The following is a 27,589-nucleotide window of genomic DNA, read 5'->3' as shown; positions in this document are numbered from 1 at the left end:
GGATCTTATCTGAATTGCATGCAGCTTTATTCTCAACTCTATAGAACATTACTTTGAAATTGCTTAGTACATTAGCAGGCATTCAACAAATATTCATAGAATGGATGAAAGCCAGCCAGACTGGGGCGGTAGAGTATGGTTGGTGGGGCAGCAAACATAAATGAGATACCCCTTCCCCCATTACTTTCTCTACATATCATGGTCTTATGTTCATATTGCTTCCTCTAAGATATTTTTATCAAAGTCTTAACCACCATGTTAACAGATACCTGAAAAACTAGTTAGAGGCACCACTTTCAGAAAATATGTTAAGTTCTGCTTCTTTCCCATCCCCCAACCACCTACCCTTGTTTCCAGGTGGTCAATGTTCTTTCAGCTAAACTTGGGGGACTAATACACCCTAAAAAGAGACTCATCTCATTCTTTAGACATACATTTTTATAGAACCGAAGATCTGACCACCATGGAGATGAGTTGTCATTCTACACCATAAATATATACTATATATATGTCACAGCAGCCATTCCAGAGCAACTGCATTGTTTGTCTTACTCCGCGAATTTTTGGAATGTTTGAACTGGCAAAACAACTTTTAAACTAGGCCAGAGCAGCACTGTTTTCCAAACAACTGATTGTAAAGCTAACAGGAAAGCAGGCGTCCTGACTATGAGGACTGATAATTAAAGACACTCTTTAGAATCAGTAAACAGCCGGGTATGCTGAAGAATGACTTAGCTTATTAGTACCAACAGAAATTCCTTCTATTTATGTATTTCCCCTTCTTTTTCTCATAAAAACCTCTTGCTTTCACCCCATAATCAAAACACTGATTGGGCTGCTGTCAGAATCAGTGCTTCCGGAATAAAATCAGTGTTTATTTTTTGTGTGATCTCAAATAAACGCTTGTTGCCTCTCACTGTGGCTTATTTCAAGGTTAAAAAAAAAAAAGGACATATAAATTGATAAACTTCATACCCACGGAAAAGTAATTTGTTGCATCTAAGACATACTATAAAGCACTGGGGGTGGATACGCCGGGAAGCAGCAGTGGGGAGAAGGAACAGCAGTTTTTTTCACTGTAGACTGTATCCTTTGCCGCTCTGTCTATGCGATTAAACCAATGTTAGAAATTGTCTAGCCTTCTATTCACTATTTAGAAATCTGGAAAGGGTGGGGCAGCCGAACTGTGACCCTAAGACGACAGGTACAGAGACAGGCAGCGGGAGTGCAGGGCCCCTTAAACACATTTGCTGACTATGCCAAGCGCGCCTGCAGGCAATGCTTCGCGTTGCCCGCCAGCGACCTTCCCTCGGGACGGCTGTCACCGATATCGTCTAGGGCCACACTCCCGGCGCTCACCATTCCTACTCATGTACCACGCCGGGCAAGGGGCGGCTCCTGAAGCTCTCGGGGCCTCAGTTTCTTCACCTGTAGATGGGGCTGGCATCACGGAGGAGAGTTTCTACCGCGCTCGCAGCAGCACCGCGGCGTTTCGAGGCTTCTGGCCGAGGCAGCAGGAAGGTGGGCTTTGTCCCAAAAGGGGGCGGGAAGGGGGTGCACCACCCCGGCAGCGCGACTCAGCCGCCCGGGCCCTGGCAGGCTTTCCGGGAGGAGGCCGGGACCGCCCGAGCCGGGGAGGCGCCCCCGCGGCCTGGCCTCCACCCTCGCCCCGCGGCCTCCCGCCGCCCGACCTGCGCTCGCCGGTCCCGCCCCGCGGCGCGGGCCCCGACCTCCGCTCCCGGGCGGCCCCGCGCGCTCCCGCCTCCTTCCCCCTCCTCGCCTCCCCTTCTCCCTCCCTCCCTCCCCCCCTCGCCCTGACCCAGCCCCGCGGGGCGGGCGGCCGCGGCGGTGACAGTTGCTGACAGATTCCCCGCCCCCGCGGCTCGCCACGTCCCTCACGTACGGCTCGGGCGCGGAGCGCGGCGGCACCTGGCGCGCGGGGCTGCGGCTGCTCCGGCGGCGCTCGGCATGAGGCTGGCGCGGCTGCTGCGCGGCGCCGCCTCGGGCCGCCCGGGCCCCGGGCCGCGCGCCCGCCGCTCCAGCGCCGGCCGCAGCCTCACGTCGGCCTCGGCCTCCGGCCCGGCGCCCGAACGCGGCGTTCCGGGCCAAGTGGACTTCTACGCGCGCTTCTCGCCGTCGCCGCTCTCCATGAAGCAGTTCCTGGACTTCGGTGAGTGCCGCGCGGGCCTCGGCCTTTGTGCGCGGCCCGGTCGCCTCGGAGCCCCCTCGCCCCGCCGCCCCGCCCCAGCGCCTTAGGTGCCGCCGTCCGCGCGGGGCCGCCGCCCGCGGGTCGGATCCGTAGCGGGGCGTGTGCCTTTCTCTGCGTGTAGCTGAGATCCCAGAGGGGCCGCGGCGGAACCTCCGGCCGCCCCGCAGCGCACGCGTGCGGGCCGTTCCCGAGGGCCGCGCTGCGGGAGAGGCTGCCCGGGGCCTCGGGGGTCGCGCGCGGATCCCGGAAAGTGCTGGTAGGTGCCGGCTCTATGTGATGACTGCGTAGAACTGGCGTGACGGTGGGGGAAGCAGGTTATAACCGGCCCAGTGTTTCATAGAATGTTTTTCTTGCCACGGGCTTGAGTGTTTCCGCCAATAGCACATTCATTTCGTCAGCAGCAAGTAAGTGTTGAGCACGTGTAAAGTGCATGAGTACAAGATGCTGAGGTTTACCACATTTCACCCCCTAAAAGCGACTGCCCATTTTCCTCTTCCTCTGATGGCTGCTGTGTTGTTTTTTTCTAGGAAGTATGCAACAAATTAACAGAGGAATCACAGAGTTAGGCTCTGACTTCTCATAGGAGGTGTTGAGAGGAAAAGGGAAAACTCTAATACACTCTAATGAAGTCATAAAACTTAAATAGAAACAGTTATCTTCTGCATTGTTAGTGTTGTTAGGTCACGAACGGATCCCTAGTGGGCTTGAAAGATACCAGCATGGCTGGTAACTTTATCTTAAAATTGTGGTTTACAGTGGCAATTTTTTTTTTTGGCTCAAGCCCTCGGCTTTTGTTTTTACTTTAAAATGACTCTGGTGTGATTAAAGGGTGAATTTAGCCTTGTTTACAAGTATGTCTTTCAACTTTCACAAGAAAATGTTTTCCTTTAATACCATAGTTCCTGCTGTTGACAGTCTAATTTTTGCTAAGGTGGTCTCTTGCTGAAATAGCGAGATTAAATTAGCGACTTTAAAACGCATTGCCGAAATGATCTCTAACTTTTTAGCTTAACTTTACACAGAACCACTTGCCAGAGGACGTTCTATAACTGTTCTGCTTAGCATCCTGTATAGAAGTGGAGGAATGAGCAGGCTGCTTTCCAGGACTTAGGCAATTGGATAGGACCTGCTGGGGGAGACGCTGCATGATGGTTGCTCAACAGGCTTTGTTATTTTGTGCTTTTTATTGCCTGAAAGCCCTTCTCTACGTTTACTCTTTGGTTATGGTAATTAGTATAGTGGTTCCCATGCACGTGACAAAATTTCTCTGTTTGTTAGACAGGTATTCACTTCTTATAAACCAAGACTTAGGAAACGTGTTCTAATGATGGCAGCAACAGTTTATATAGGGTAGGCTGTGCAGGTCCTGTTAATTAGACTCCTCACCTTGCTCAGACTTGCTCAGGTTGCCTTAGATCTGAGACAGGGGATCCCAGTAAGGATGCAAGTAATGGAGGCAGGAAAGTTGCTTCATTGCACAGCAATCGGAATGTCTGAAATTGGAAGGTTATTCAGGATGCCCTAGAGACTGGGTTATCTCATCCCGGCCTTCTCTTCCTTCCTTACCCTGTCATTATGGTGATGCTACCCCTTTGTTTTTCTCCCTGCCTCTTGGCTTCTGCTGCCTCTGGCTTTCACTTACTACTGTTCCCACCGTGTCTGGTTTCAGGATCTGTGAATGCTTGTGAAAAGACCTCCTTTATGTTTCTGCGGCAAGAGTTGCCTGTTAGATTGGCAAATATAATGAAAGAAATAAGTCTTCTTCCAGATAATCTTCTCAGGACGCCGTCAGTTCAATTGGTACAAAGCTGGTAAGATTCCTGTGTTTGTAATTTCGTTGGAGTTGTGGACTAAACTCAAGTTAAAGCAAATAAATCTTTTTTTACTTTTTAGTGGAATCTTAAGGTAGCAGCAGCATTCCAGTCCTCCTTTTTTGGGGTGCATCTGGGCTTATCCCCTGAATCCTGGATTCTGTCACTCCTTGGTCTTAAGAAGAACAATCAGAACTACACAGAAATGCAGACACTAAACTTAAGATTTGTGTTATTAAATGTGCAGGGATGTTATGTTATAATAATTTCTACCTTTTGTTGAAGTGAGGGATTTATATACAGTACCTTTAATTCTGCTCAGTAGGCATTATTATCTCCATTTTACAGATGTGGAAACAGGCTCCAACAGGCTTAGTCTTTTGCCTAGTACTGGAGCTGGGATTCAAACCCAGATTTTTTTGTTTCTACTATGTTATGATGCAGTCAGAAAGATGAAGTGTATTAAAGGGTGCATATTTTTATATAAAATGAATTTATTTTATTGAAGTATATATTTATAAGTCACATAAGTTAAAATTGTTACCATTTTAAAACAATTAGAAGTTATTGGAATCATGTAGAAACTGTGATCTCTCTTCCAAAAAATCACAGTAGAGTTATGAAGGGTGTGCATCATATGTGGCCACCTGTATACATCCTTTCTTATTAATGTTGTTAATAGTGTTATTCTCTTAATCACTAAACATTTCAAACAAAAGAGTCTTTAAGAGTTTAGTCGTAAATGAAAAAAAATTAGCTGCAAGACATTGCTCAGTAATGATTCATTGAGACCCTCACTTTCCTTTTGTAGGCATTATAGTTTGTGCAAGAAGCTGATCTAACATCAATTTTAAATAATAAGCGAAAGAACAGATAATTTTCTCTGGAAGCTTATTCCTGTTTCTTTTTAATTCTTCATTAAAAAATGGCATATGCTGCATTTTAAAATCCGATCTGTGGCTAACATGTTGTAGGTATTCAGCTCTCTCTTGAATAAAGAGCACAGTTTTTCTTGCCAATGAAGAGAAAGTTAATGGTTAAAGGGAAACTGTATATATCAGAATCACTTAACTTTGGAATGTAGAGAGGCAAATTGCTTGTCAGCAACAGCTTTCCAAACCAACATATGGATTTGCAGATTTTCTAAACACTTTTATTGCCCCCCAGACGTCTGCTGAGTTAGGGCAGTTAAGCAGACCTTACACTCTTGAAGGTCCTTGAATGATAGCAAGGTGTTTTTAGCTCTGGCCTTGCACTGCCACTGTGCTTGGTGCCATGACCTTGAGAAAGTAATTTGGCTTGCTTTATTTGGCTGCTTCCTTAACAGGTGATTTGCTATCTTGAATTGTTAGATAAATTAAAACCTACATTCTCATGACTTTTGTGTTTTTGTTCAGTTCTGTTTAAAAGAACTAGTTTGGTGTAGATCATAGGCTTTCAACAAATATTTGTTGGTTGGACATAAACATCTGAAATTAAAGCTTAAAGCATAGACCTTTAAGTTAGACTCTTGGGCCAAGGTAGGCTGGGCTCTCCATTTTCCTGAGACTAAGACAAGTTTGCCCATGGTCACATAGTTTTTGGTTATAGATCCAGTTCTCATGACAGTCATTATTTATACTGTAATTTACAGTGGTAAATTTAGGAAATTTAAAAGCTATTTTAGAGTATAAAAGTTTAAAAAAATTAAGGAGGTAGGAAATCTTGCAGTTCTTCAGTCAAGATTAACGTATGCTTTTAGGAGAAAATGTGCACTTTCTACTAGTTTGTGCCAGGAACTTTGCTCACATGTGATTGGGTATAAAAATCCTACTTCAACCAGAATTTTATAGCACTATTCTAAATTAAAAATTAAGAAATGTTAAAATACCTTTTGAGCATTTTCACAATATTGAACTCCCAGAATGTGAGAGAACAAATTTACCCTGTTGACTGTATTTTAGGTATATCCAGAGTCTTCAGGAGCTTCTTGATTTTAAGGACAAAAGTGCTGAAGATGCTAAAACTATTTATGAGTAAGTACACTATTTTGACCTTATTTTGAACATAATTTTTGTACCCTTTAAACATCATATAAACATATAAATGTATTGTGTTTAAATCTGCTGTTGGGTTACTAGGGAAATTGATGAACTTTTAGTTTCCCACTACTCTAGAACATGTGGCAGTGCATTTGTCTAAAGTAGCCCATACAGGCAAGGCAAGTAACATAAATTAGTAATTGTGCTGGGAACAAGAAATGCTTCATGTTCCTCTGAACTCCAGTATAAGAAAAGACACAGTTCAGATGTGATGAACAACAGATATCTAGATGTGGCCTCAGTGCCACTTGATGGAAAGTGAAGACTTTTAACCTGGAGAGTGCCTGCGTCTAAAGGACAGCCAGCCTCAGCTCCAGCCGATCATGGCCATACCGAAATGCTGCCCAGATTGTCTAAGTTTTTGGTGTGTTTAGAAAAAAGCCACAAGTCTAGATTTTTAATACAAGAATCTCCCAATTCTAAATGATAGGCAAGTAATTAAAAATTTAAAAAAATACTAAAGGTCTACAAAAACATGTCTATGAGTCTCTAGTGTATGATCTGTGGTCTGTAAGATAATGTAAGTAATATGACTACTTTAATAACTAACATGTCAGAAATGATAAACCCAAGTAGTCCCCTCAGGCAGTTACCTACTTATTCCAATGACTGTTGCTGAAAAGTTGGAGACCACCTCTTTTGTTGTCCTCAATCGTTTATACATTTTTTGACTGTAAAGATGATAGCACTTCATTTTTTAAACACGATTTTGGTCTGAAAATAACATCAAGATTTATTCTATGCCTACTTATGGAGCACATTGTACATGAATGATGTCATTTAATCTTTAGAACAATTCAGTTGAGAGAATACATGTGCACAAAGGGGTTAAGTAATTTAAGGTAGCTTAAAGGTCATAGAGCTAGCAAATGGTAGGACCAGAATTTAGACACAAGTAATCTTAAAAGTAAACATTATGTTACTTTTATGTTACGTGGGTTATGTTATCTGAACCTTCTGGAAACAATCATTCAGAGCAGTTAAGCAGAATAATACTGTTTAGTGTTTTAAAAGAAGAAAGGTGAAATAAACTAATAAAGGGGTGACTAGAAATCATGAGATGTTCGTTATTTTGAGGAGTTTTATTGTTTGTATTTTGGATTAATAGTTTGGTTTTGAAGCTAATTACAAACTAGACATTTCAGAAATGATTTGAGCTATGAGAGCATCATTGGAATAAGTTAATAGTACTCAAGATGATGACTTTGAATAGGAAAGCACTCTTTTGAAAGTGTAAATTCTGATGGGTATGTTACAAAATGGATTTTGTTACTCCATAATTAAGACCTCTTTTCTGTTTTATTTAGTTCTTTAAATTACCCATGCAAGAATGTCTTCTAAATGACAGAAATGGGAAGGCCAGATGATTTGAAAATTTTTCTTTTCACACAACAGTTGACGTTTCCTCTCCCATTTTTAAACTTATAGGATGAGTGAAATTAGAATTCTTTCCTACTTTTCTGTTCTAAGTGGTTCTTTCTTTCTTTGAACCGCAGGGAATAGTTTCAGAGCAGACAGGCTTTATTGGCTTATTCGTCTTCATTCCTTCCAGAGCATGTGTTCCCTAGAAGCAAGTGCTCTGTCTTACGCTGAATGTCCCTGGAAAACCGTCCTCATAGTGAGTGCTGAGATGATCGTAGTTGACAGTGGTTAAAGAAGACCACAGCATATTTAGGATCATATTTTGTGGCAGCCTTACTTTTAAGACTTCCAAGAGAATAATTAAATTTCAGAAGTTTTATTTTGGAGGTTCTTACACCTTCAGACTCAGTATATTTTATGATCTGAAATATATTTACACAAGTGTAGGAAAACATGCACCAAGGCTCCTTTTGCTGAATTGGGGATCCCTTGCCTAGTGTAGTTGGTTAAACTTAGATTTTAGCATTAAATTCACTTGTCAAAATACTTGGCTGTTTTGAAAGACAGGTTTGTTTAGCTTTACAGATACCGTGATACGGATCAGGAACCGACACAATGATGTTATTCCTACCATGGCTCAGGGTGTGATTGAATACAAGGAGAGCTTTGGGGTGGACCCTGTCACCAGCCAGAATGTTCAGTACTTTTTGGATCGCTTCTTCATGAGTCGAATTTCAATTAGAATGTTACTCAATCAGCACTGTAAGTGTCTGGAAGTCAAGAAAAGAAGCTAAGTAAAGTGTGTTGGTATATTTTAAATTTATTTAGAAAACTTCCCTTTAAGGAGAATGTTTAATTTTACTTTTGTGTGTGTGTGTGTGTATTAAAAGTAAATAGACTGCTATACAAAGGAGGTGTTTTTATGAATGTAAAATACTGTGTTTATGTTTAAGAAAAATATTTGTTCTATTGTTTGGCACCATTTAGAGAAACAGTTTTCAAATCTGGAAAGGGCATTGGATATTTTAGCTTATTTTGTTTGTCTTTGATATTTTATTTCTTAATAGCTTTATTGTTTGGTGGGAAAGACAAAGGAAGCCCATCTCATCGGAAACACATCGGAAGCATAAACCCAAACTGCAATGTAGTTGACGTTATTCAAGGTAAATACTAATAATTTCTCACTTCAGAAAGGATGCAGAAGTCAACATTGTTGAGTGTTAGTTCTTGCTATTAAAACAACTATTTATATCATGAGATTAAAATGTTAGGAATGAATATATGGGTTTGCAAATAACTTTATAATGTTAATTGTGCCTCATGTAACAGATGAATATTCGCTGATACATTGCTTTGTTAGGCAAAGTATGGTGATACTATGAGGGCATCAGTTTCACTTCAGAAAATTTAAGCCCCTTTCCCCCCTTTCTAACTCCCTGTACTAGGAGCCATAATTTATAATAGTTTGGTTTACATCTTCCCATACTTTTTTCTGTTTATACCGCATATGCTCATACACATACATGATTGCTAGTCTTACGTTGTTTTTAGAAAATGGGGTAGTCTATGTATATTTTTCTACAAGTTTACAGACATTGTACCATGTTCAGTACATATGATACACCCCAGGTTTTTGAATGACTGTATGGATGTAGCAGAATAGATTAGGACATCCTCCTTTTGATGCACAGTTTGTTCTCATTTTTTCTATTACCACAATACTGCAGTGAACATCTTTAGATATATGCTGAGTTTTGCTAGTATTTTAGAAAGGAAGATTCCTAGAATTAAAAACATTTAAAGTGCATTTAAAATTTTGATACTCCCCCCCCCCCCCCCAAGGTAACAAACAATGAATGAGAGTGTCTTTCCTAAACCCTCACCAGCTCTAAATGTTTGTTATATGTATTGTAAATAATTTCCTCAGCCTGCTGTTTTCCTTTACTTTGTTTATGGTGTCTTTTTCTATACAGATGTGTGTTTTGTTTTGTTTTGGCATTGTATCTGTCATTTTTCCTTTATGGCTATTAGGCTTTGTCATGTCATATTTAAAAAGACCTTCCCCAAAGTAAGATTATTAATGTATGTTTTCTTCTATAAAAATTTTTAAAATTTCATTTGTCAGTATTGTTGCCTCCTTAATGCATGAAACAGATGTAAATTTATTTAATGCTTTTTTTGTTTGTTTTGATTCACACTAGATGGCTATGAAAATGCTAGGCGTCTATGTGATTTGTATTATATTAACTCACCTGAACTACAGCTTGAAGAACTAAATGGTAAGCCTGACGTTGTCTTTTCCTCAGTGATCAGTGTTACGATTACCTGAAAATGAATGATAAGAATAATTTAGATTTGTTTTAATATAAAAGGACTTTTCATCAACTTATTCATTGGCTGTGAAAGCTTCGAGAGAGCAATCATGTTAAGAAAAAATGTGTGTGTGTATAGTTAATGTAGTTGGATTCTTTCTGAAAGACATTTTGGTCTTTTTCCCATTTAAAAAATTTTTTTAAATTGATAATGTTGATTCTTTGCTTATCTTTGGTCTTCTGGTTAGAAAAAAAATGAAACCAAGAAAATTCTGTTTGACTTTTATATGCACTTCAATAATGTAAGGTTTACCCTTGAAGATTTTTACTTCCTGAGTTGTAAATCATTTTTACTGTTGAGGAAGTAAAAACACTGGAGGTGTAAAAGGAAAGAAAGATGCTCATTTGTTTGAGAATCTTTTAACTCTGATGGTCTGTTTTTCACCTTGACTTAGTGTCTTTGGGACAAAAAAAGGTTTAGGTGCCTTGGAAGGGGATTTGTGAGTCTTGCTGTTTTTTCTAGAGGGAGAGTAGTTAGAAAGGGGAAAAACATTTCCTAAGTTAACATGTTCCTTTAAGGAGAATAAAATTAAACAGGCTTTTACTAGGTTGTATTCTGGACAGCAGTAGAAGTTATCCAATTGAAAATAGAATTGCTGGGTGTTTTTCTAAAGCCATATTAATGCTTTTGGTCCATAACGGTACATTCAGTAAATAAGAATCACAATACACAAGCGATAGCCTGGGAACCTGAACTACTGTGGGCAGTTTCCAGATGTCCCACCCGTGTTTCCCAGGGGTATTTTATTCAGAGGGGAATCCAATTTGTTGTCTGTATTAGAATCCTAGGATATGTTTTGTTCCAAGGTTCTGTTTTACACACTTTCTGCCCACCAGGCCCACCTGGGTGCCTATTAAATGGTTGACTTTAAGGTTGAGAGTCCTTTACAAAGACTCATCATCATAGAGAAGAGTAGGAAGGTGGGTTGGTTAAATTATGCAGGACTCGTCACTGACAGGTAAATCTAGGTGAGCGTGGGGTTCAAACACTGATATGGTGAAGAACTGGTGTGGCACTCCTCCCCTAGATGATACTGTCCTCCGCAGTAAATGTTTCCTTTTCATCACTACACAATATATTCTTTAAACTGCTTTCAGCACATCTCCCTGTACTTGATATCTCTCTCTTCTGCTCTGTAGCAAAGTCGTCAGGACAGCCAATACAAGTGGTGTATGTGCCGTCCCACCTCTATCACATGGTGTTTGAGCTTTTCAAGGTTTGTAAACTAGTTTACATACCTCTCCCAGCCGTTCCCTGGGGCGAGGCGTCTGCGCGGAAAGTTAAATGCCCGGTTTTCCCCAGTTTCATTAAAAGGTGTCATTTCACGTTCAGCGTTGTGTCACATTCCTGGAGATCAGCCTTTTGTCAGCACTGACGGGCCTCTCAGTGTGGTGGTAAGCTCCGACTGGGGAGTGAGAAAGACCTGGGCTTGAGTTCCAGTTCTGCCACTTAATTATGTGTGTGATGTCAGCCACGTTGCTCAAGCTTCCTGAGACTCAGTTTCCCGTTCTGGAAAACAAGGGTAATACTATCCATATTACGATGAAGACTGGAGAGAGCGTATCAAATATGCAATACAATGTCAGCACATTATATGTGCTCAATAAAGTTATATTTTACAAAACAAAATATTTAGAAGAATGATTCTTAACTGTTACCCTGAAATGACCAGAGTCCTGATGTGTGGTTTTTGTGTTTTTTTGTGTGAAAGTCATTTATATTGACTAATAGGGTTTCTGCTGTTATATTTGCTTTTTACAACAAATTTTGAAAACTAAATAAAATTATGCTAGTAGTGTTGAGAATACATTTTTGCCCACAATAACATTTGCTGGTAAACAGGAAAGTGGGTGATAAGTAGTGCAGGTCCCTGTGGCTGAAAATGACACTCTAAGCCAAGCCTGTAGTCTCTCTTAGTTTAGTTACCTTGTCTTCAGCCAGCAGCAAACTAGAAGAGAGAAGTGGCTTTCAGCCTGATAATGCAAAAGAAAAATATACTAAACAGAGAAAAACTGACGATAATGTCTTAGAACAGCAAGGGTTCAAGAATGCTCTTTTGTTCTAAGACAGCAAGAAAATACCTAATCCTTCCCCAGATCGTTCAATCAGAGTGATTAAATAACTGATTGGCACTTAAAGGATTAAAACTAATTTTTTCCTTGAAATTTCAGTCACATAAAGATCTTGTTCCCCATGATGCTTAATAAAAGAAATACTATCATGTAAGGGATTTTATGTAATGTCAGTAATAATGGCTTCCATCTGGAACCTAATCTCAAGTGGCCTTTGGTAGAGATGATAGACTCAGTCCTGATTGGAGTGCCAGGGTCACACTTTTTTCCAAATTCAGTCCATCTTTTGCCCTTTTTACCTTATCTGGTCTTACCAATTTCTATTCCAATGTGACATGCCATGTTATCATTTAGTGCTTATGACATGTTGGCCATGTGTACCCTGTATCCTTTAGAAATGAATCAAAACAGTTTTACAATGTAGATATCCTTAGTTTCCAACAAGTGGTAAATTGGATTAATTTCTACATCATAATAAGACCATTGCTGTTAATAGTATATGAAAAAAAAATTTTTTTTAAAGCAATGTATGACAAAATGGTTCTTAAAAAAAGAAATGAAACTGTTTTCAAAAATAAGATTTGTTTCTTATCTATTAAATTATAAAAGCATTTGGATAGAATTGTCTGCTTTAATGTAAACTAATTAAAAGTGTTGAGACAGCTGGTTTTGCAAAATATGCAGAATTTGGTTGAAATTTTTAAATCAAAGTATCTCACAAGTCCTCCAAAACTGACTTAGTAATATTTTTAAGAAAGTAATTCTTTAAATATGATTATAAGAATTATGATTCTTTGGCATATTTAATTCTATCAAATTAAAACTTAAAATTTAAAGCGATGCCTATGTAGTTGAAAATTATAATTAGTTTCTTTTTTTAAAGTTGTATTTTTAATGTAAACCTAATGTGTTTCAGAATGCAATGAGAGCAACCATGGAACACCATGCTGTCAAAGGTGTTTATCCACCTATTCAAGTCCACGTCACACTGGGTAATGAGGATTTGACTGTGAGGGTAAATGCTTTTTGTTGTTTTTTTTAAAAAAAATTGATGTACAGGCATGCACATAATTTCTAGAAGGCATAATTTTTCTTAGGAGAAAGAAATCCTGTCCCTAATAGCTAATAAGCTCATTGCTTCATTTATCTGGCAGATTATGGAATTATCCCTTGAGTCTATTTCTATTCTGATCCCTAAATCAGGTTATTCAAGTTAAAGTAAATCCTGAGACAGAGAGTTTAGCAGTGATCATGAATATATACTTTGATACCCACTTTGATAAATAAAATATAAAATATTTGGGTATTTGCAGTGTTATGTAGATAGTACATAATTTTTCATTTTTAAACAATGCTTTTCATTCTACTTTCATTTTAATTATTCCATTTGAATCTCATAGTGACTCTTAAGTTAGGAGCACAGGCAATTTTATTCTTAGTTTTACAGATAACAGACTATGACAGTGATTAGGTTGTGCCTACACAGTGAAAAAATGACACAGTGCCAGGCTTTTTCCACTACATTGTTGAGATAGCCCAGTTTCTTAGAGTATGGTGATGTTTCTCTTTTTTTAAATAAACATTTAAAAATATCTCTTAAAGTAATAAATACAGAGAGTATAAAACTCAAATATGTCAGTTCCTGGTCATTTGTGAGTTACTACTCAGAGACAGTCTTTCAGTTATTTCTTCTGGGAATTATTGCTACGTTTTTAAGTAGTATTTCAATTTTGCTGTTTCTGAAATTAAAAAATTTTAAATGGCAAATACTAGCTTTCTGTTATGGTAGCTGAGGAATTAGTACCTCCTCTCCCTTACCCAGCTTCAGTTGCAATTTTCTCAGTATTTAAGGTCATACGTGGAATTATGGATTGAAAATAATAATCTTGAAGACTTTTGAAGGCATCTAGTTTCTCTTTTTTTTTAAGTATATAATTCAGTGGTTTTTAGTATATTCACAAGGTTGTGCAACCATATACTGTCTAATTTCAGAACTTTTTTTCATCACTTCCAAGAAAAACCCAATGCAGTCACTCCCTGTTTTCCCCTCTTCTCAGTCCTTGAAAATCACTAATTGACTTTCATGTATGTATTTCCCTATTCAGGACATTTAATAAAAATGCAGTCATACAGTATGTGGTCGTTTGTGACTGACTTCTTCCGCTTACGATAATGTTACAGCATGTATTGTACTTTATTTCTTTTTATGGATGAATAATACTCTGCTGTGTGGGTATAACACATTTTATTTGTCTAATCATCAAGTTGATTGATATCTGGGTTGTTTTCATTTTTTGGTTATTATGAATAATGCTGCCATTCATATAGAAATTTTGATGTGAACATGGGTTTTCAATTCTCTTTTTTTAAACCTAGGAATTGAATTGCTTTTAGGTAACTCTGTGTTTAACTTTTGAGGAACTGGCAAACTGTTTTCCAAAGTAACTCATTTTACATTCCCACCAACAATGTATGAAGGTTCCCATTTTCCACATCCTTGATGACACTCGCTATTGTCATTCTTTTTGATGATAGCCATTCTAATGGGTGTGAGTGGTATCTCATTGTGGTTTTCATTTGCATTTCCCTAACGATTGATGATGCGTCTTTTCATGGCCATTTGTTTATCTTCTATAAAGAAATATCAATTAAGATCCTTTGCTCAGTTTTTAAGCGGTTTGTCTTTTTATTGTTGAGTTATAAGAGTTCTTTTCTATTGTCATAGAAAATAGTGGAGCTCCTTTCTCCACTATTTTTGCTGACATCATCCTTGCTATTCCTTTTGAGAAGACTTATGCTTATTCCAATTCCCATTCCTTTGTACGTGACCAGTTTTAGTTTGAGGTTTTGTTTCACTGAGCTTTTAAGATTATTTGTTTAACTGAAGCTTTAAAAATTTTTCATCTCTGTTCTAAAATTTCATAATGATGTGAGTTGGCGTGGCCCTTTCCCTTACTCATTGGGCTGGGCCCTTTAGAATTTAGAACTTCTCCTGGTTCCTTGATACTTTCTTTCCTACTGTTGTGCTTTCTGATAGTCATATTTGGAGGATGTTGGGCTTCGAGAAATGATCCCCTTTTTTCGTATCTTTTTTCTCCTCTTTTTTAATCTGTTTAACTTTTTGTTCTACTCTGTGAGATTTCCTTGACTTTAAATTCCCAGCCCTTCTATTGATTTTTTAGTTTCACTGTATTATTATACACTTTTTAATTTTACCTTCTTTTATCACTCTGAGGATATTAATGATAGCTGTTTTTTCAAAAATTAATTTGTCTCTGCTGTCTGCACTGTTATCTCTGAATTTCTTTTTTCTGTTTATCTTTCTGGGCTATTCATTTAAGAGTGAGACACAAATAAATACATAGCTGTACCATCTGTTTGCTGAAAAAGTAATGTATCACGTTTTCTCCAGCCCAGATGCTAATGTGTATCTGTTTTTTGGTTAGTTATGTGTCAGCTACTTGCCCACTAAGGTTTACTTGATTCAAAATAAGTCCTATATGACTTCTGCTTTGGGGCTTCAGTTATGCTACAGCATGATTCTTGTAGCTTTCTCTGCTTCTGTTTTTGTGCTTTAGCCTATTGGTCTGCAGATGCTTTCCATTATTGTGGTTATCTATCACCACACGGATCAAGGTTCACTGAGCTCCTAGGCACTCAGCCAGAGACTGATTCTGTGTTGGTGGACAGACAGACCATGCTTAGGGAACCTGTCTGTTTGGTATAAAGAAAAGTTCACAATGACCTAGCATTTCGACTTCTAAGTATGTCTATACTCTGAAGGTTTAAATACAGATGTTCAAGCAAAAACTTACACATGGATGTTTATAGCAGCATTATTCACAATAGCCGAAAAATAGAAGCAGCCCAAATGTCCATCAGCTGGTAAATGGATCAACAAAATGTAATATATATCCATCTAATGGAATATTATTTGGCCATAAAAAGAATGAAGCATTGATACATACTGCAACATGGCTCCTGGAACACTGAAAACATGCTAAGTGAAAGAAACCAATCACAGAAGGTCACGTATCATATGATTCTATTCATATGAAATATTCAGAATAGACAAATATAAAAGGGCAAGAAGTGGACTAGTGGTCGTTTAGGAATGTAATCAGTAAAGTGTCCAGGGTTTCTTTTTGAGGTAATGAAAATATTTTAAAATTGACTGTTGATGGTTGCACAGTTCTGTGACTATATTTAAAATCATTGAGTTGTGTACTTTAAATGGTTGAATTATATAGTCTGTGAATTATATTTCAATAAAGCTGTTAAAAAATGTTCGTAAGGGTCTTGAACAGACTGTTCTAGAAGCCCCTTATAAAAGCCCTACCTGTATATTGGGCTCTGCCTCCTCACATCCAGGGTCACATGACTGCATCTACTCTTGGTATATCTTTTTGTTAAATGCGTATTTTAATTTGCTTCAGTAGTGATTCATCCCCATCACTTACCCTAGGCTTTTAGGATCAAGGTCTGGGCTTCCCCCCATTCTTTTAGTTTGTTCAAATTCTTGACATTCTTCACCTCTGCTGAAAATCCTGTGAGTTGTTTTTCTCTTTTAGATCACTTGCTGCTCCTTCAGATTTTGTGTTTGATCTCTATTCATTAAGTAATGCAAGTGTTGCAGCCACATATCTTTTCAATTAAAATGTAAATGTCTGAAGAAAAAAAAGAAAAAAAAAAGTAAATGTCTGGGTTCATTCACTGTTGGTGACTTTATAAACTTGACATTGAAAAAGATGTTGAGTAAGAGACTTCAGGAGCTCTGGGTGAGAGTTCAGGGTTAGTAAATTTCCTGCCTTCAAAGCTGTCATCAAGTTAGCTGTGGTTCATTTCCCTAGGACCAGAAATTCACATGAACTAGCCCAGAGAGCCAAGTGTTATGGGCAACAGGAAGTTAGGGATGACACCTCTTTGGTTGGAGAACATTGAAAAGTGATGATTTCATGCACTGAAGAGAAAGCTTGACAAATAATTGGCAAACTCCTCTTCCTCAGCTTCCTGTTGACATTACTCCCCACCACCTATTTCTTTCATAATCTCTTTTCTTTCCCTTAGCATAGGCTTATGTATCTGTGAGTGTAGATTTTTTTTCCAAATTATCTTAATCAGAGATTTTTTTTGGTTTAATTTTCACATCTCTTTCTCAGTATATTTGTTATCAGAGTGCCATTCTTCTTGTCTTAAATATATACAGACCAAACATCTGTCTCTCTCCCATTATTTCCTCCCTCCTTTTTCCCAAAGAACTCAGACCTTCTGGTATAATATCATCTCTTACAACTCTCTTGGAAACTCTTTTGACCACTTTAAAAATCTACTGGTTCCTGCCCAGCCGGGCGTGGCTCAGTGGTTGAGCATTGACCTAGGATCCAGGCAATTGGGGTTCGATTGCTGGTCAGGGCACGTGCCCAGGTTGCGGACTCGATCCCCAGTTGGGGGCATGCAGGAGGCAGCCGATCAGTGACTCTCTCATCATTGACGTTTCTATCTCTCTCTCCTCCTCTCCTTTCCTCTTTCTGAAATCAGTAAAGATACATTTAAAAAAATAAATAAATGAAATAAAAAAATAAAGATCTATTGGTTCCAGTTTATTGTGTTTTTGGCTACAAAGCAAAGGAGGTTACTTTTAAGAGTCTCGTGCTCTACCGACCTAGATAGCCGGACACTTCCCAGGAGGTTACCTTTATTTACCTTTATCAGTTTTTAACTATATTCCTATGACTTAGCTTACCCCCTTCACCTCTAATAAGAAGATACTTCTCAGTCACTTCTGTCCTTTCTGCTCTGCTTTCTGCTTTTCTCATACTCGCCAGTGGCTAGAAGTCACTTCATGTTTTATGCTTGCTGGATGCCAGAAGGTTAAGGAAAACAAGAAAATATTTATGGAATTCTATCTTTTTATCTTAATATCTATTCTAATATGTTGTTCCCTTAAATTAATATTTATAGAACCCTCACACTTCTGTTACCAGCATATGTGCAGGAGAGCATTAAAGACTGAGTAATTAATGAATTGATGGATCTCAGAAAATACCCAGACATCTTTATTCATATTACTAAAATAAATCTTTTCACAGGGCTTTGAATTCATGGCCAAGAACAATTTCAAGCATAATGCCACAGACAAGTTCTTAATAAAGTCCTTGTATATTTTTATACTGCAATTATCTAATTGTAGATATATCAGAGGCAAGTCTTCAAATGGTATTTCAAAGTGAATTTTTATTTTAAAAATTAAAATAGCTATGTGATTTTCTTTGGGAAAGAAATATATAGCAGGTCCTCGAATAACATCATTTATTTAACATTGTTTAGTTATAACATCGATAAGATGTCATAGGAACGTATCTCTTTTTTATATCAATTAACCTGCAGTAAAATTGTTTTCCTTGTATATCATTCCACCAGAGTTTCGAGAACCTATTGATGATGTGAAGTGAGGACTTAATGTATAAACATACTGTAAAAATTTTAAAAGACTATAGAAAAACTTAACTAGAAGCCATCTGACCTTATTGACTTCATACATAGCATTCAGAACTATTTTTATATCTATGCATATCTATATGCCTCTGTTAAAAGCAGATTTGTTTGTGACAGCTATGTTATACTATAGATAGTAGACTCAATTTAGATTTTGTAACAAAGGAAAATGGCTGTTCTAGTAGATTAGAATGGAAGGTGTACAACAACTAGAGAAGTAAGTCCATGTTAGCTGTGAAGGAAAAGAAACTGACAATTTGTAATAAATTATTAAACCCAGTCTACCATATGATTTGAGTTGGAAAATGACATAAGTACAATATAAAAACCTATGCACCTTATAAACTCACCAGAAAGTTGTCTGAGAGTGTATGCTGTGAAATGGTTGGTAGATGAGATTCTGCAGCACATTGAAGTGAATCTGCTTTTTCCTTCCTGAAAATGAAAATTATACTGTTGCTTTCCATAATAGAAATAATTGTGAAAAAAATTCAGAAACTAAAAACCCAAAAGGAGATCACTCATTATTCCATAGACAAAAGTATATCATTACAGACCTTTTTTATAATTTAATTTTTACAAAATTAGAATATTATAAATGCATCTTCATAACTTTTTGCTATTTAACAAGGTTTTGTGAATATCTCTTATGCCAATACATACCATTCTGTACATTTAAATATTCTGTTTTAGAATGTACATTAGTTTATTCAAATAGTCCCCTATTTAGGATGTAATCCAGTTCTAGCTTTTCTCCATAGTGCTGTAATGGATAGTCTTACACGTTCTTTGCATACTTTTCTGATTTTTTTTTTTAGGATAAGCCTTGTTGGGTCAGAGGGTTTATGCATTTTTCATCTGGTTGTCAGACTGCCCACCATAAAGGAATAATACATTTATGTTTACATCCGAGATAGGCCTAGTTTATGCAGCATTTTGTGCTATACTGAAGTGTTAGTGAGACTTTAGTAATACACAAAGCCGCCTCATTGAACTTGTATCATGATGGAGTTTATTATGTATTAGAATTTCTTGTGTTGGGTGAGTTGTGTTAAGTCCAGCAGTAAGGAAATTGTTTACATTTGCAGTTTGGATCGCATGATACTCATTTTGAAAAGCTGTACTGTGCAGCCAGCAGTTAAACTATGACGCTGAGTATGTGTCTGTATTTTGCTGTGTATGGGACTTGGTCATAGTGCATGATCCTTTCTCATCTTAGATGAGTGACCGAGGAGGTGGTGTTCCTTTGAGGAAAATTGACAGACTCTTCAACTACATGTACTCAACTGCACCCCGGCCTCGTGTCGAGACGTCCCGAGCAGTGCCTCTGGTATGTGATCAAGAAATAATGAAGTGTGTTTCTGTGAATTGCCAAAAAGAAACCCAAACAAATTGGTTACCAAATAAATCAGCTGAGCCATTCTGTAGGGTACATCCCAAGGAGGAAGGGAAGCTATTAGGAAAAACCCCCACTTTTCTCTAAATTTAAACAGCGTTAAATTTGGGTTATTTTTTTCTTTTGATTGACAGCACAAGACAGAGTATTGTTTTAGAGGTCTCATTGCCAAGCTTGATAGTGATATGTTAGTTGTTTTCATGTGGTAAACCGCATTTTGACATACTGTTTCTAATGGGAAGACTAAATTAGCAGTTTTACTGGTATTTGGTCAATACTGATTTGATCTTCATTGTTGATTTTTTTCCTCAAGTACTTACAGTAGAAAGATCTCATATTCTAGACTCAGAAATAAGACTAGAGATCTGATCAGTTTAATCACCAACCTGGAAATGGCTCAAATTATAATTGTTTTGCTGGTATTTTTTATTCATCTTAATAGTCATCTGTTTTCAGGTTTAATAAGATTAGCTTTTAAAAAAAATGTTTTTATTGATTTTAGAGGGAGAGGAAGGGAGAGGGATATAGAGATAGAAACATCAATGATGAGAGGGAGTCACTGATCAGCTGCCACTTGCACGCCCCATACTGGGGATCGAGCCTGCAATCCGGGCATGTGCCCTGACCGGGAATCAAACCAGGGACCTCTTGGTTCATAGGTCAACACTCAACCCTTAGCCACACTGGTTGGGCAAGATTAGCTTTTGAATTGACTCCATCATTGTTCTCCAACCCCCAGAAAAGCCCTTTGCCAGTTCTCTAACCTGTAATTCTGGAAGAACTGTTGTTCTAGGCTTGGAATCTTCTTTGGCATATACACTGGAGTTATGCTGTGACGTGATGAAACACAGTATAAGTGGATCTGGTAACACTAGGAAGTTACCAGAAGGACTTCATTATAATATTTTTACCTTTCACACAGCACAAATTCTGTAGCTACAACTGTGATATGGTTCATGTCTTACAAAATTTTACAATGATTAATACAGTAATGAGCTTCTCAAATGGAGATATATGGTGCCCGGGGTAGGCAATCATGTGCCAAGGGGCAGGTGAGGTCAAATAATAAACACAAGCATCTTCTTAAAGTCTGATTTTACTCTAGAAGTAAGAGGAGAGAAGGGATAGGCTGCTTTTGTAGTAAACAAATATTGTAGAATTTTTGTGGAGAGCAGCATAGCATACTGGTCCAGACTTTGGATCAGCACTGTCTGATATTCTGCTCCTGACATCACTACATTTTAGCTGTGTAGCTTTGGGAAAACTGTGGACCCCTTAATATCCCAGTTTCTCCATCTTTAAAAATCAAGTTATTGTAAAGGCTGACATTTATATATGTAAAAATACCTTTTATAGTGCTTGGCACAAAGTCAGTGCCATGTAAGTGTTTGTTGTTCAGGATGCAGAATTTATGCAAATTTTTAAGAAAACAGGAGGTTTGACATAGCACAGGCTCCCCAGTGTGTCTACGCAGCCTTACCAAGGGGAAGCCTGTTAAACTATTTTTGGAGCCTCCCTCCTAATGTTATGACCACTTTGTAAGCGGACCCAGTAAGCAAGCACTGGGGCAGCTGGAGGAAGACTGCCTACCAGCCTCAGGAGTGGTCATCCTGTGTTCTTGACTACTGAGAGCTTCCTCCATGTGGGTGCCTTCTGGCGGACGTCTACATGGGCAGAATATCCTCACACTGGAAGCCTGCTTAGACAGGACCATCTGCGTTTCCTCTTCCAGACCTCCTTCTCATCATCTATGCAGTTTCATTTTCCCCAAGCCCCTGACCAGCCAGTCAGCCAACCTGTTTGCCACCCGTGAGTCCATGTAGGTGCTGCACCTCAAGTTCTGCCCACGGGCAGGATTTGCCCCTGCCCGGAGAGGTTGTAGTGCAAGCGCAGTCCACTCCTGGCTGGTGCTGGCATCTGGTGGAGATCCATCAGTGGGCCAGGCCTATGCTGGTTTTCTTCTCTAGGGGAAGCCCCAGGAGTTCATGGGTGTGGTTGAGGGAGAGGCAGTGATGAAGCAGATCAGGTCATGGCATCCTGAGCCACCTGTGAAATTTCCTTGGGGCCATTTCTGGAACTAATTAATGTATCAGTCATGGTCCCAACAGAAAAGAGAGCTCATTCAAATGATAATTAAGGAAGGCTTATTTACAAAGAGACTAATTACAGAGCTATGAGTAGGGATAGTGTAGACATCCAGGGCTGTCACCACCCAGAATCAAAGGAAGAGGGCAGAGAAGTTAGCAGAACCTAGAAAAGGGGAAGGTTGCATAGTAGCTGCTTAGTAACAAAGGGCCCAATCTGCCCAAGGAAAGCAAGCTCAGGCAGAAGGAAGCACGGAGTGAATACCCTGACTTGACTACCTCTGAACTCCTACTGGGTTCCTCATTGGCCGGACCCACTGGAGGCAGAGGGCATAGGAATCCACTGACATCATCCATTCAGGTCAGACTCCCGGGGTGAGGAGACATGAAGAATAGGTAGTTGACTTGGAGGGGTGAACACACACTCTGCCTAGAAAAATCAAGTAATAAGTGGTGGAGATAGATAAACCTGGAGCCTGGATTTGTTAATAGCACTCTCATTCCTGAATCCACATAAGCTCTTAACTAAAGTGTTGTATGAAATGTCATTGAACGTCTCTTTTGGTGATAAAAACCGATTTTACATTTATCTAAATGTTTTGCTTTGTATTAAATAATTGGTAGATTTATTCAGGTAAAGAAGGTCATTCCAGATATTGGGAACAGGATGAACAAAGACACAGAAGAAAAAAATTGCATATGTTTGAAGAACTTGAGAGCAGAAGATTTCGTTCAGCTGGACTGGAAAGTGGGAGGCAGAGACTTGATCTTATGGGGTCTTGAAAGCTCTTTTAGAAGTTTGGATTTTTATTTCAAGCCAGTGGGTGAGGGGATGTGCTTTGAAGATTTTTAAGCAGGGAAGTGACCTGTAAGTGAGAATTAAGAAAGCAGAGCTTTTATGGATCCCTCCAGGTTCAGAACACAGGCTAGAAGTTCATGGTATGAAGTCATGAGCTGTATCTGTTAGGTTGCAAAAAGGCTTTTTCTTTTCTTGCTCCTAAAAGAGAGAACATGTGTCCTAGCCGGTTTGGCTAACTGGTTAGAACTTTGGCACTAGGACTGAAGAGTCCCAGGTTCGATTTCGGCCAAGGGCAAGTACCTTGGTTGCAGGCCCGATCAGGGCTCATGTGGGAGGCAACCAGTGTATCTCTCTCACATCGATGTTTCTCTCTCTCCCCTCACCTCCATTCTCTCTGAAAAGCAATGGAAAAAATATCCTTGGGTGAAGATTATAAATAAATAAATGAATGAATGAATGAATGAATGAATGAATGAATGAATGAACGAACATGTTTTGTATGATATTGCCCAAAGCAGTATTGGGATACTCTAGAGCAGGCCAATGAAGAAAAGCAACATGCTTTTTCAGAACCCCCAAGTCGTTTTATAGTAGAAGGAATGAAGACTTCTAAATGACCAGAGGGGAGTCATCTAATATAGTACTCAGCTAGGCTACAGCTTGATCATTAGAAATTCTTAGGTATTAGTTGGTCTCTTAGATACAGGCTCTCATGGCCCTGGGGTACTCAGTAGTGTTTGTTTTTATTAGATAAGTATTTCAGTGTGTGGCTTTCTGAATAAAATTCCATTTTCCTCACACAACAGGCTGGTTTTGGCTATGGATTGCCCATCTCCCGTCTTTATGCACAGTACTTCCAAGGAGACCTGAAGCTGTATTCCCTCGAGGGCTATGGGACAGATGCAGTGATCTACATTAAGGTAGTAATTATAGTTTTCTTGAGTGAATGAGATGTCTCTTGATAAGAAGAAAAGATGCCAATATTTAACTGTAATGAAATTTTCCTCTGCCTCATGCTAGTAAAATAGAAGTATTATGGTTTTTCACATAGGACCTTGTCTTTTTTGACAGCTGACCTTTTTGACTCTGGGAAAGAAGTACTCTTATCTGTAATGATCAGGACTGTGGTTGTTAATGGAAAAAAAGTTGGGTTAAAGTAGGGAATCATAAAAAGTTTTATGTCTTACAAATTTGATTTTAACACAAAGCACATGAATGGACATTGATCCACCAATCTTTTGATGTTCTGCTCAGGCCTTTTCTTTGGTTCTACAGATTGAAGTTTCAGTTATCTTCTCTGCAGAAGCTGTACTTACATTTCTTGGGGGGAGAGGGGGAATTCTTTAAACAAAGAAACAACCAAATACACAATCCTTTTTTACTTGTATGCAGTCCTTTACAAATGTCTCTGACTCTGATTTGACAGCAATTTTTATGTGACTTTCCTTCATGAGTTTTCCCAAAGTATTCATCTTAGTTTTCAAAGAACCCTCCCATCTTTTTTCGCACTTTGTTTAAGTAACATTTGATTAAATTATATATTTACAGTGACAGATGTAATTGCATAAACAGATTTGGGAACAAATATAGGTGACTCCTTGGTAAGCCTATAGCTCACCTGGTGTGGGCAGAAGCACTGAGCCTCCTCGCATTGGATGTTCCATGTGTTTAGGCGGAGATCAGTATATTTTACAGGGGTGGAGAGCACTGAACCCCAGCAACCCACTGGATTGGTTAAGCTGTTGGTACCTAGTTATTTAGTGACGCTAGTTTCTTGTTCTGGCCACTAGATGGCACCTATTTTACAGGAAATGCTGAAAACTTTGTATTGGAAAAAATAAATTTATCTGGCTTATTTATTTTTACCCTCATCCAAGGATATTTTTCCCATTGCTTTTCAGAGAGAGTGGAAGAGAAAGAGAGAGAGAAACACTGATGTGAGAGAGACTCATTGGTCGGTTGCCTCCCATATGCCCCCTGACCCAACCCATGTATGTACTCTTGGCCAGAATCGAACCGGGGACCCTTCAGTCCATGGGACAATGCTCTAACCACTGAGCTAAGCTGGCTAGGGCAGTTCTGGCATATTTAAAGAGAATATATAGGTAAAAGATTTTTAGTTCCATTTTGGAAAAAATAGATGACAGGAAGTCTTATAGAATCATTAAAATCATCAACGTCAAGTACCTTCCTTAGCATTATCAGAGTGAAATTTATAGTTCAATATTTTCTGCATCTTGGGAAATGCCTGTGGCTTAAGTTCTACTAAAATATCCCAACTTGAAGATGATGAGGAACATAGTTTATTTCAAGTTCAATAGAATAGTGAATTAACGGTAATGATATTGGAAACATGAAATTATGCATGATGCAGAAACACATGTGCTGTAACTGAAATTGGTGGCTCTAATGGCAGGAGGAAAAGACAGGATCAAACTGAGGGCCAAGAATGGTTCATGCAAAGGCCAGGATGCCTTAGACATAGTTTTATATTGACTGATAAGAATATTATGTTGAATTTTTAAAAGTACAGTGACTATACTGAAAAATATAGTATTCTAATAATTAAAATAGAGTTCATTAAATGATTATAACATTATATATATTAAGATACATATGTCAACTTTTGTGCTTTTATACTTATATGACTTTTTTCATTAAGGAACTTCTGTTCTTTAATGGGTCATGTTTTATAAGAGGCATCTATTACACTTGTGTCAAATTTCAATCCAGTGGCTTTCAGGCTGGTGGAGTTACTCTAAACAACAAATTCAGTCAACATGTACACCAGGCAGTGCCATAGACTTAGTCAGTAGAACGTTTCAATTACATATACTATGTAAAAATGTATGGGGACAGTGTTATGATTAATAGAATACAAAGCCAATAAAGTATTGTTTAATTTGTAGTAACCTTTTTGCCACTGTATGTTTTCTTAAATATGGATTCTAAAACATGCCCAACTTAGGTCCTGCTTTTCTTTCAGGCTCTGTCAACAGAATCAATAGAAAGACTCCCAGTGTATAACAAAGCTGCCTGGAAGCATTACAAAGGCAACCATGAGGCTGATGACTGGTGTGTCCCCAGCAGAGAACCAAAAGACATGACAACGTTCCGCAGTGCCTAGATACACTTGGGACCCCTAGAACATCCAAATGTGGCTTTTGTATTAAATTTGGAAGGGATGGTGTGCAGAACTACATTATACCAAATACTTCACGTCCTTTTCACAACTATTTGGGTAGAATAAATGGAAACCAAATTCCGTTTATGCCTGTTAAACCTGCTAAAAGGATGAAGTTGTACCTGTTTGACACTTATATTTTCACAGTTAATTGAACGTATTTTTAAACAATCATAGTTTTGATCAACTTTCCCCTTTATGGTAGACTTCAGAAGAGTATAAATCTTTGGGTTTCTACAGGAAGCTGAGTGGTTTTGTCAAATACTTTTCATTTTTCATTTGTGTCTGTGGGAAACATTTTCTTAATAATACTGATTAGCTAGTTAACCATTTTTCTGTTATTTGGAGGAGTTCTGCCATCCTTTACTTGGTGGAAACTGTAGTACGATGGTCTTCATGTTTACCAGTGATTAACTACAACTAAAGCAGAAACAGTTGTCCTGTTAGTATAGAACCAGCTACCTTAAAGCTTCTACACGCATTGTCTTAGCTCTGAAGTTAACTTACCATTTAAAATTTTTATTACAAAGGATTATAATGATTAGTTCTGTGTGGGTGTAAGCCTAGATCATTGGTAGTCTACTTTGAATGTGCTTGTGATTATACCAGAAACAAACGAGCAGCTGCTAACGTTCTGGAGAATAAATTGTGGGCAAAGCAGTGAGTCCCAAAACCTGAACTATGGATTGTTGAGATGACATGGGGGAGCTTCTGAGAAAGAGCTCTGGGTCCTGCTCCAGACATGCTGGATCAGGCTCCCTTAAAATGCTGAGTGATGCTTCACCTGCTTAGGAAACCGTGCTTTTTTGTTGTTAATCCTCACCTGAGGATATTTTTACCTTTTTTTTTTAAGAGAGAGTGGAAGGGATGGGGTGAGTGGAGGGAGAGAGAGTGACATGGATGTGAGAGAGGTCGATCGGTATGCACCTGATGCAGTCGGGATTGAACCCGCAACCCTCTGGTGCGCCGGCCGAGGCTCTAACCACTGAGCCACTGGCCAGGGCGCAGCTGTTCTTTTAAAGTGAGTAATGAGGATACCACATGTACTGAAGTGACAGATCTTTAGGTTTTCGTTTTCCCCTACCCAAAGGTCAGATTTTTCATCTCTAGGCCAGACAAACTGAACCTCCCAGTTAGAAGCATGATTTGAAGCAGGAGACAAAATGACTACTGCAGAATAGTAGGTAGCAGAAGGATCAGAACCATGAATGCACGTCTTGACAAAGAACATATATTTTATAAGAAATACCTAGACTTTGTTATCAGAAAAAAGGCAGTTTGGGCTGACCGCAGCAGTCCTTTGCATTTATATGGGAATGTGTACTCTACAGGATACTTCGGTGTATGGTGGTAGCTGTTGGGCTTTCAAACAGACTCAGAGCCGGGTGTCACCGGGAGTGGAGACAGCGAGGCTGAGTGGCACCGAGTTGGGGCCAGGGCCCGGCTGTGTCTGCACGCCCGGCAAGTTGGGAGACTGTGTTTAGTCCGTTGTACCTCATCTTCTTTTAAGGTGGCAGGGAAATACACTGAAAATAAATTTTAAAGTAGGATTTTAAATGTTTAAAGAACAGCTTTACTACTTAAGTGGGGGCACCTTATCTGGAAAATACGTGGAGTTGAAACGCCTCATTCTCAAGAGCATTACATAAGCTTAACAATTCTGTATAAATCTGTAAACTGGCGGGGGGGGGGGGGGTGTTGAAGGGTATTAGTCTAGAACCCT

The 27,589-nt window shown here is 38.9% G+C and overlaps 1 protein-coding gene across 2 annotated transcripts; it reads left to right on the top strand.

The window, feature by feature from the left end:
• The first annotated feature begins 1,968 nt into the window (after positions 1–1,968).
• Positions 1,969–26,716, top strand: PDK1 (pyruvate dehydrogenase kinase 1). 2 transcript variants are annotated; one of them, XM_087819772.1, is made up of 12 exons: positions 1,969–2,170; positions 3,879–4,020; positions 5,964–6,035; positions 8,041–8,225; positions 8,531–8,626; positions 9,665–9,742; positions 10,976–11,052; positions 12,825–12,923; positions 19,623–19,733; positions 23,489–23,605; positions 25,380–25,490; positions 25,651–26,716. In XM_087819772.1, exons 1-12 carry the CDS (start codon positions 1,969–1,971, stop codon positions 25,807–25,809), a joined length of 1,449 nt encoding a protein of 482 aa, XP_087675898.1. In that variant the 3' UTR covers positions 25,810–26,716. The 2 variants fall into 2 exon arrangements, with proteins under 2 accessions (XP_087675898.1, XP_087675897.1); XM_087819771.1 differs by lacking the exon at positions 25,380–25,490 and having other exon boundaries at positions 23,489–23,602; positions 25,669–26,716.
• Positions 26,717–27,589: the final 873 nt, after the last annotated feature.

Source organism: Miniopterus natalensis, chromosome 8 (genome assembly GCF_054644295.1).
Source record: "Miniopterus natalensis isolate mMinNat1 chromosome 8, mMinNat1.hap1, whole genome shotgun sequence".
NCBI lineage: Eukaryota > Metazoa > Chordata > Mammalia > Chiroptera > Miniopteridae > Miniopterus > Miniopterus natalensis.
This window is presented reverse-complemented; position numbering and strand designations above follow the sequence as displayed.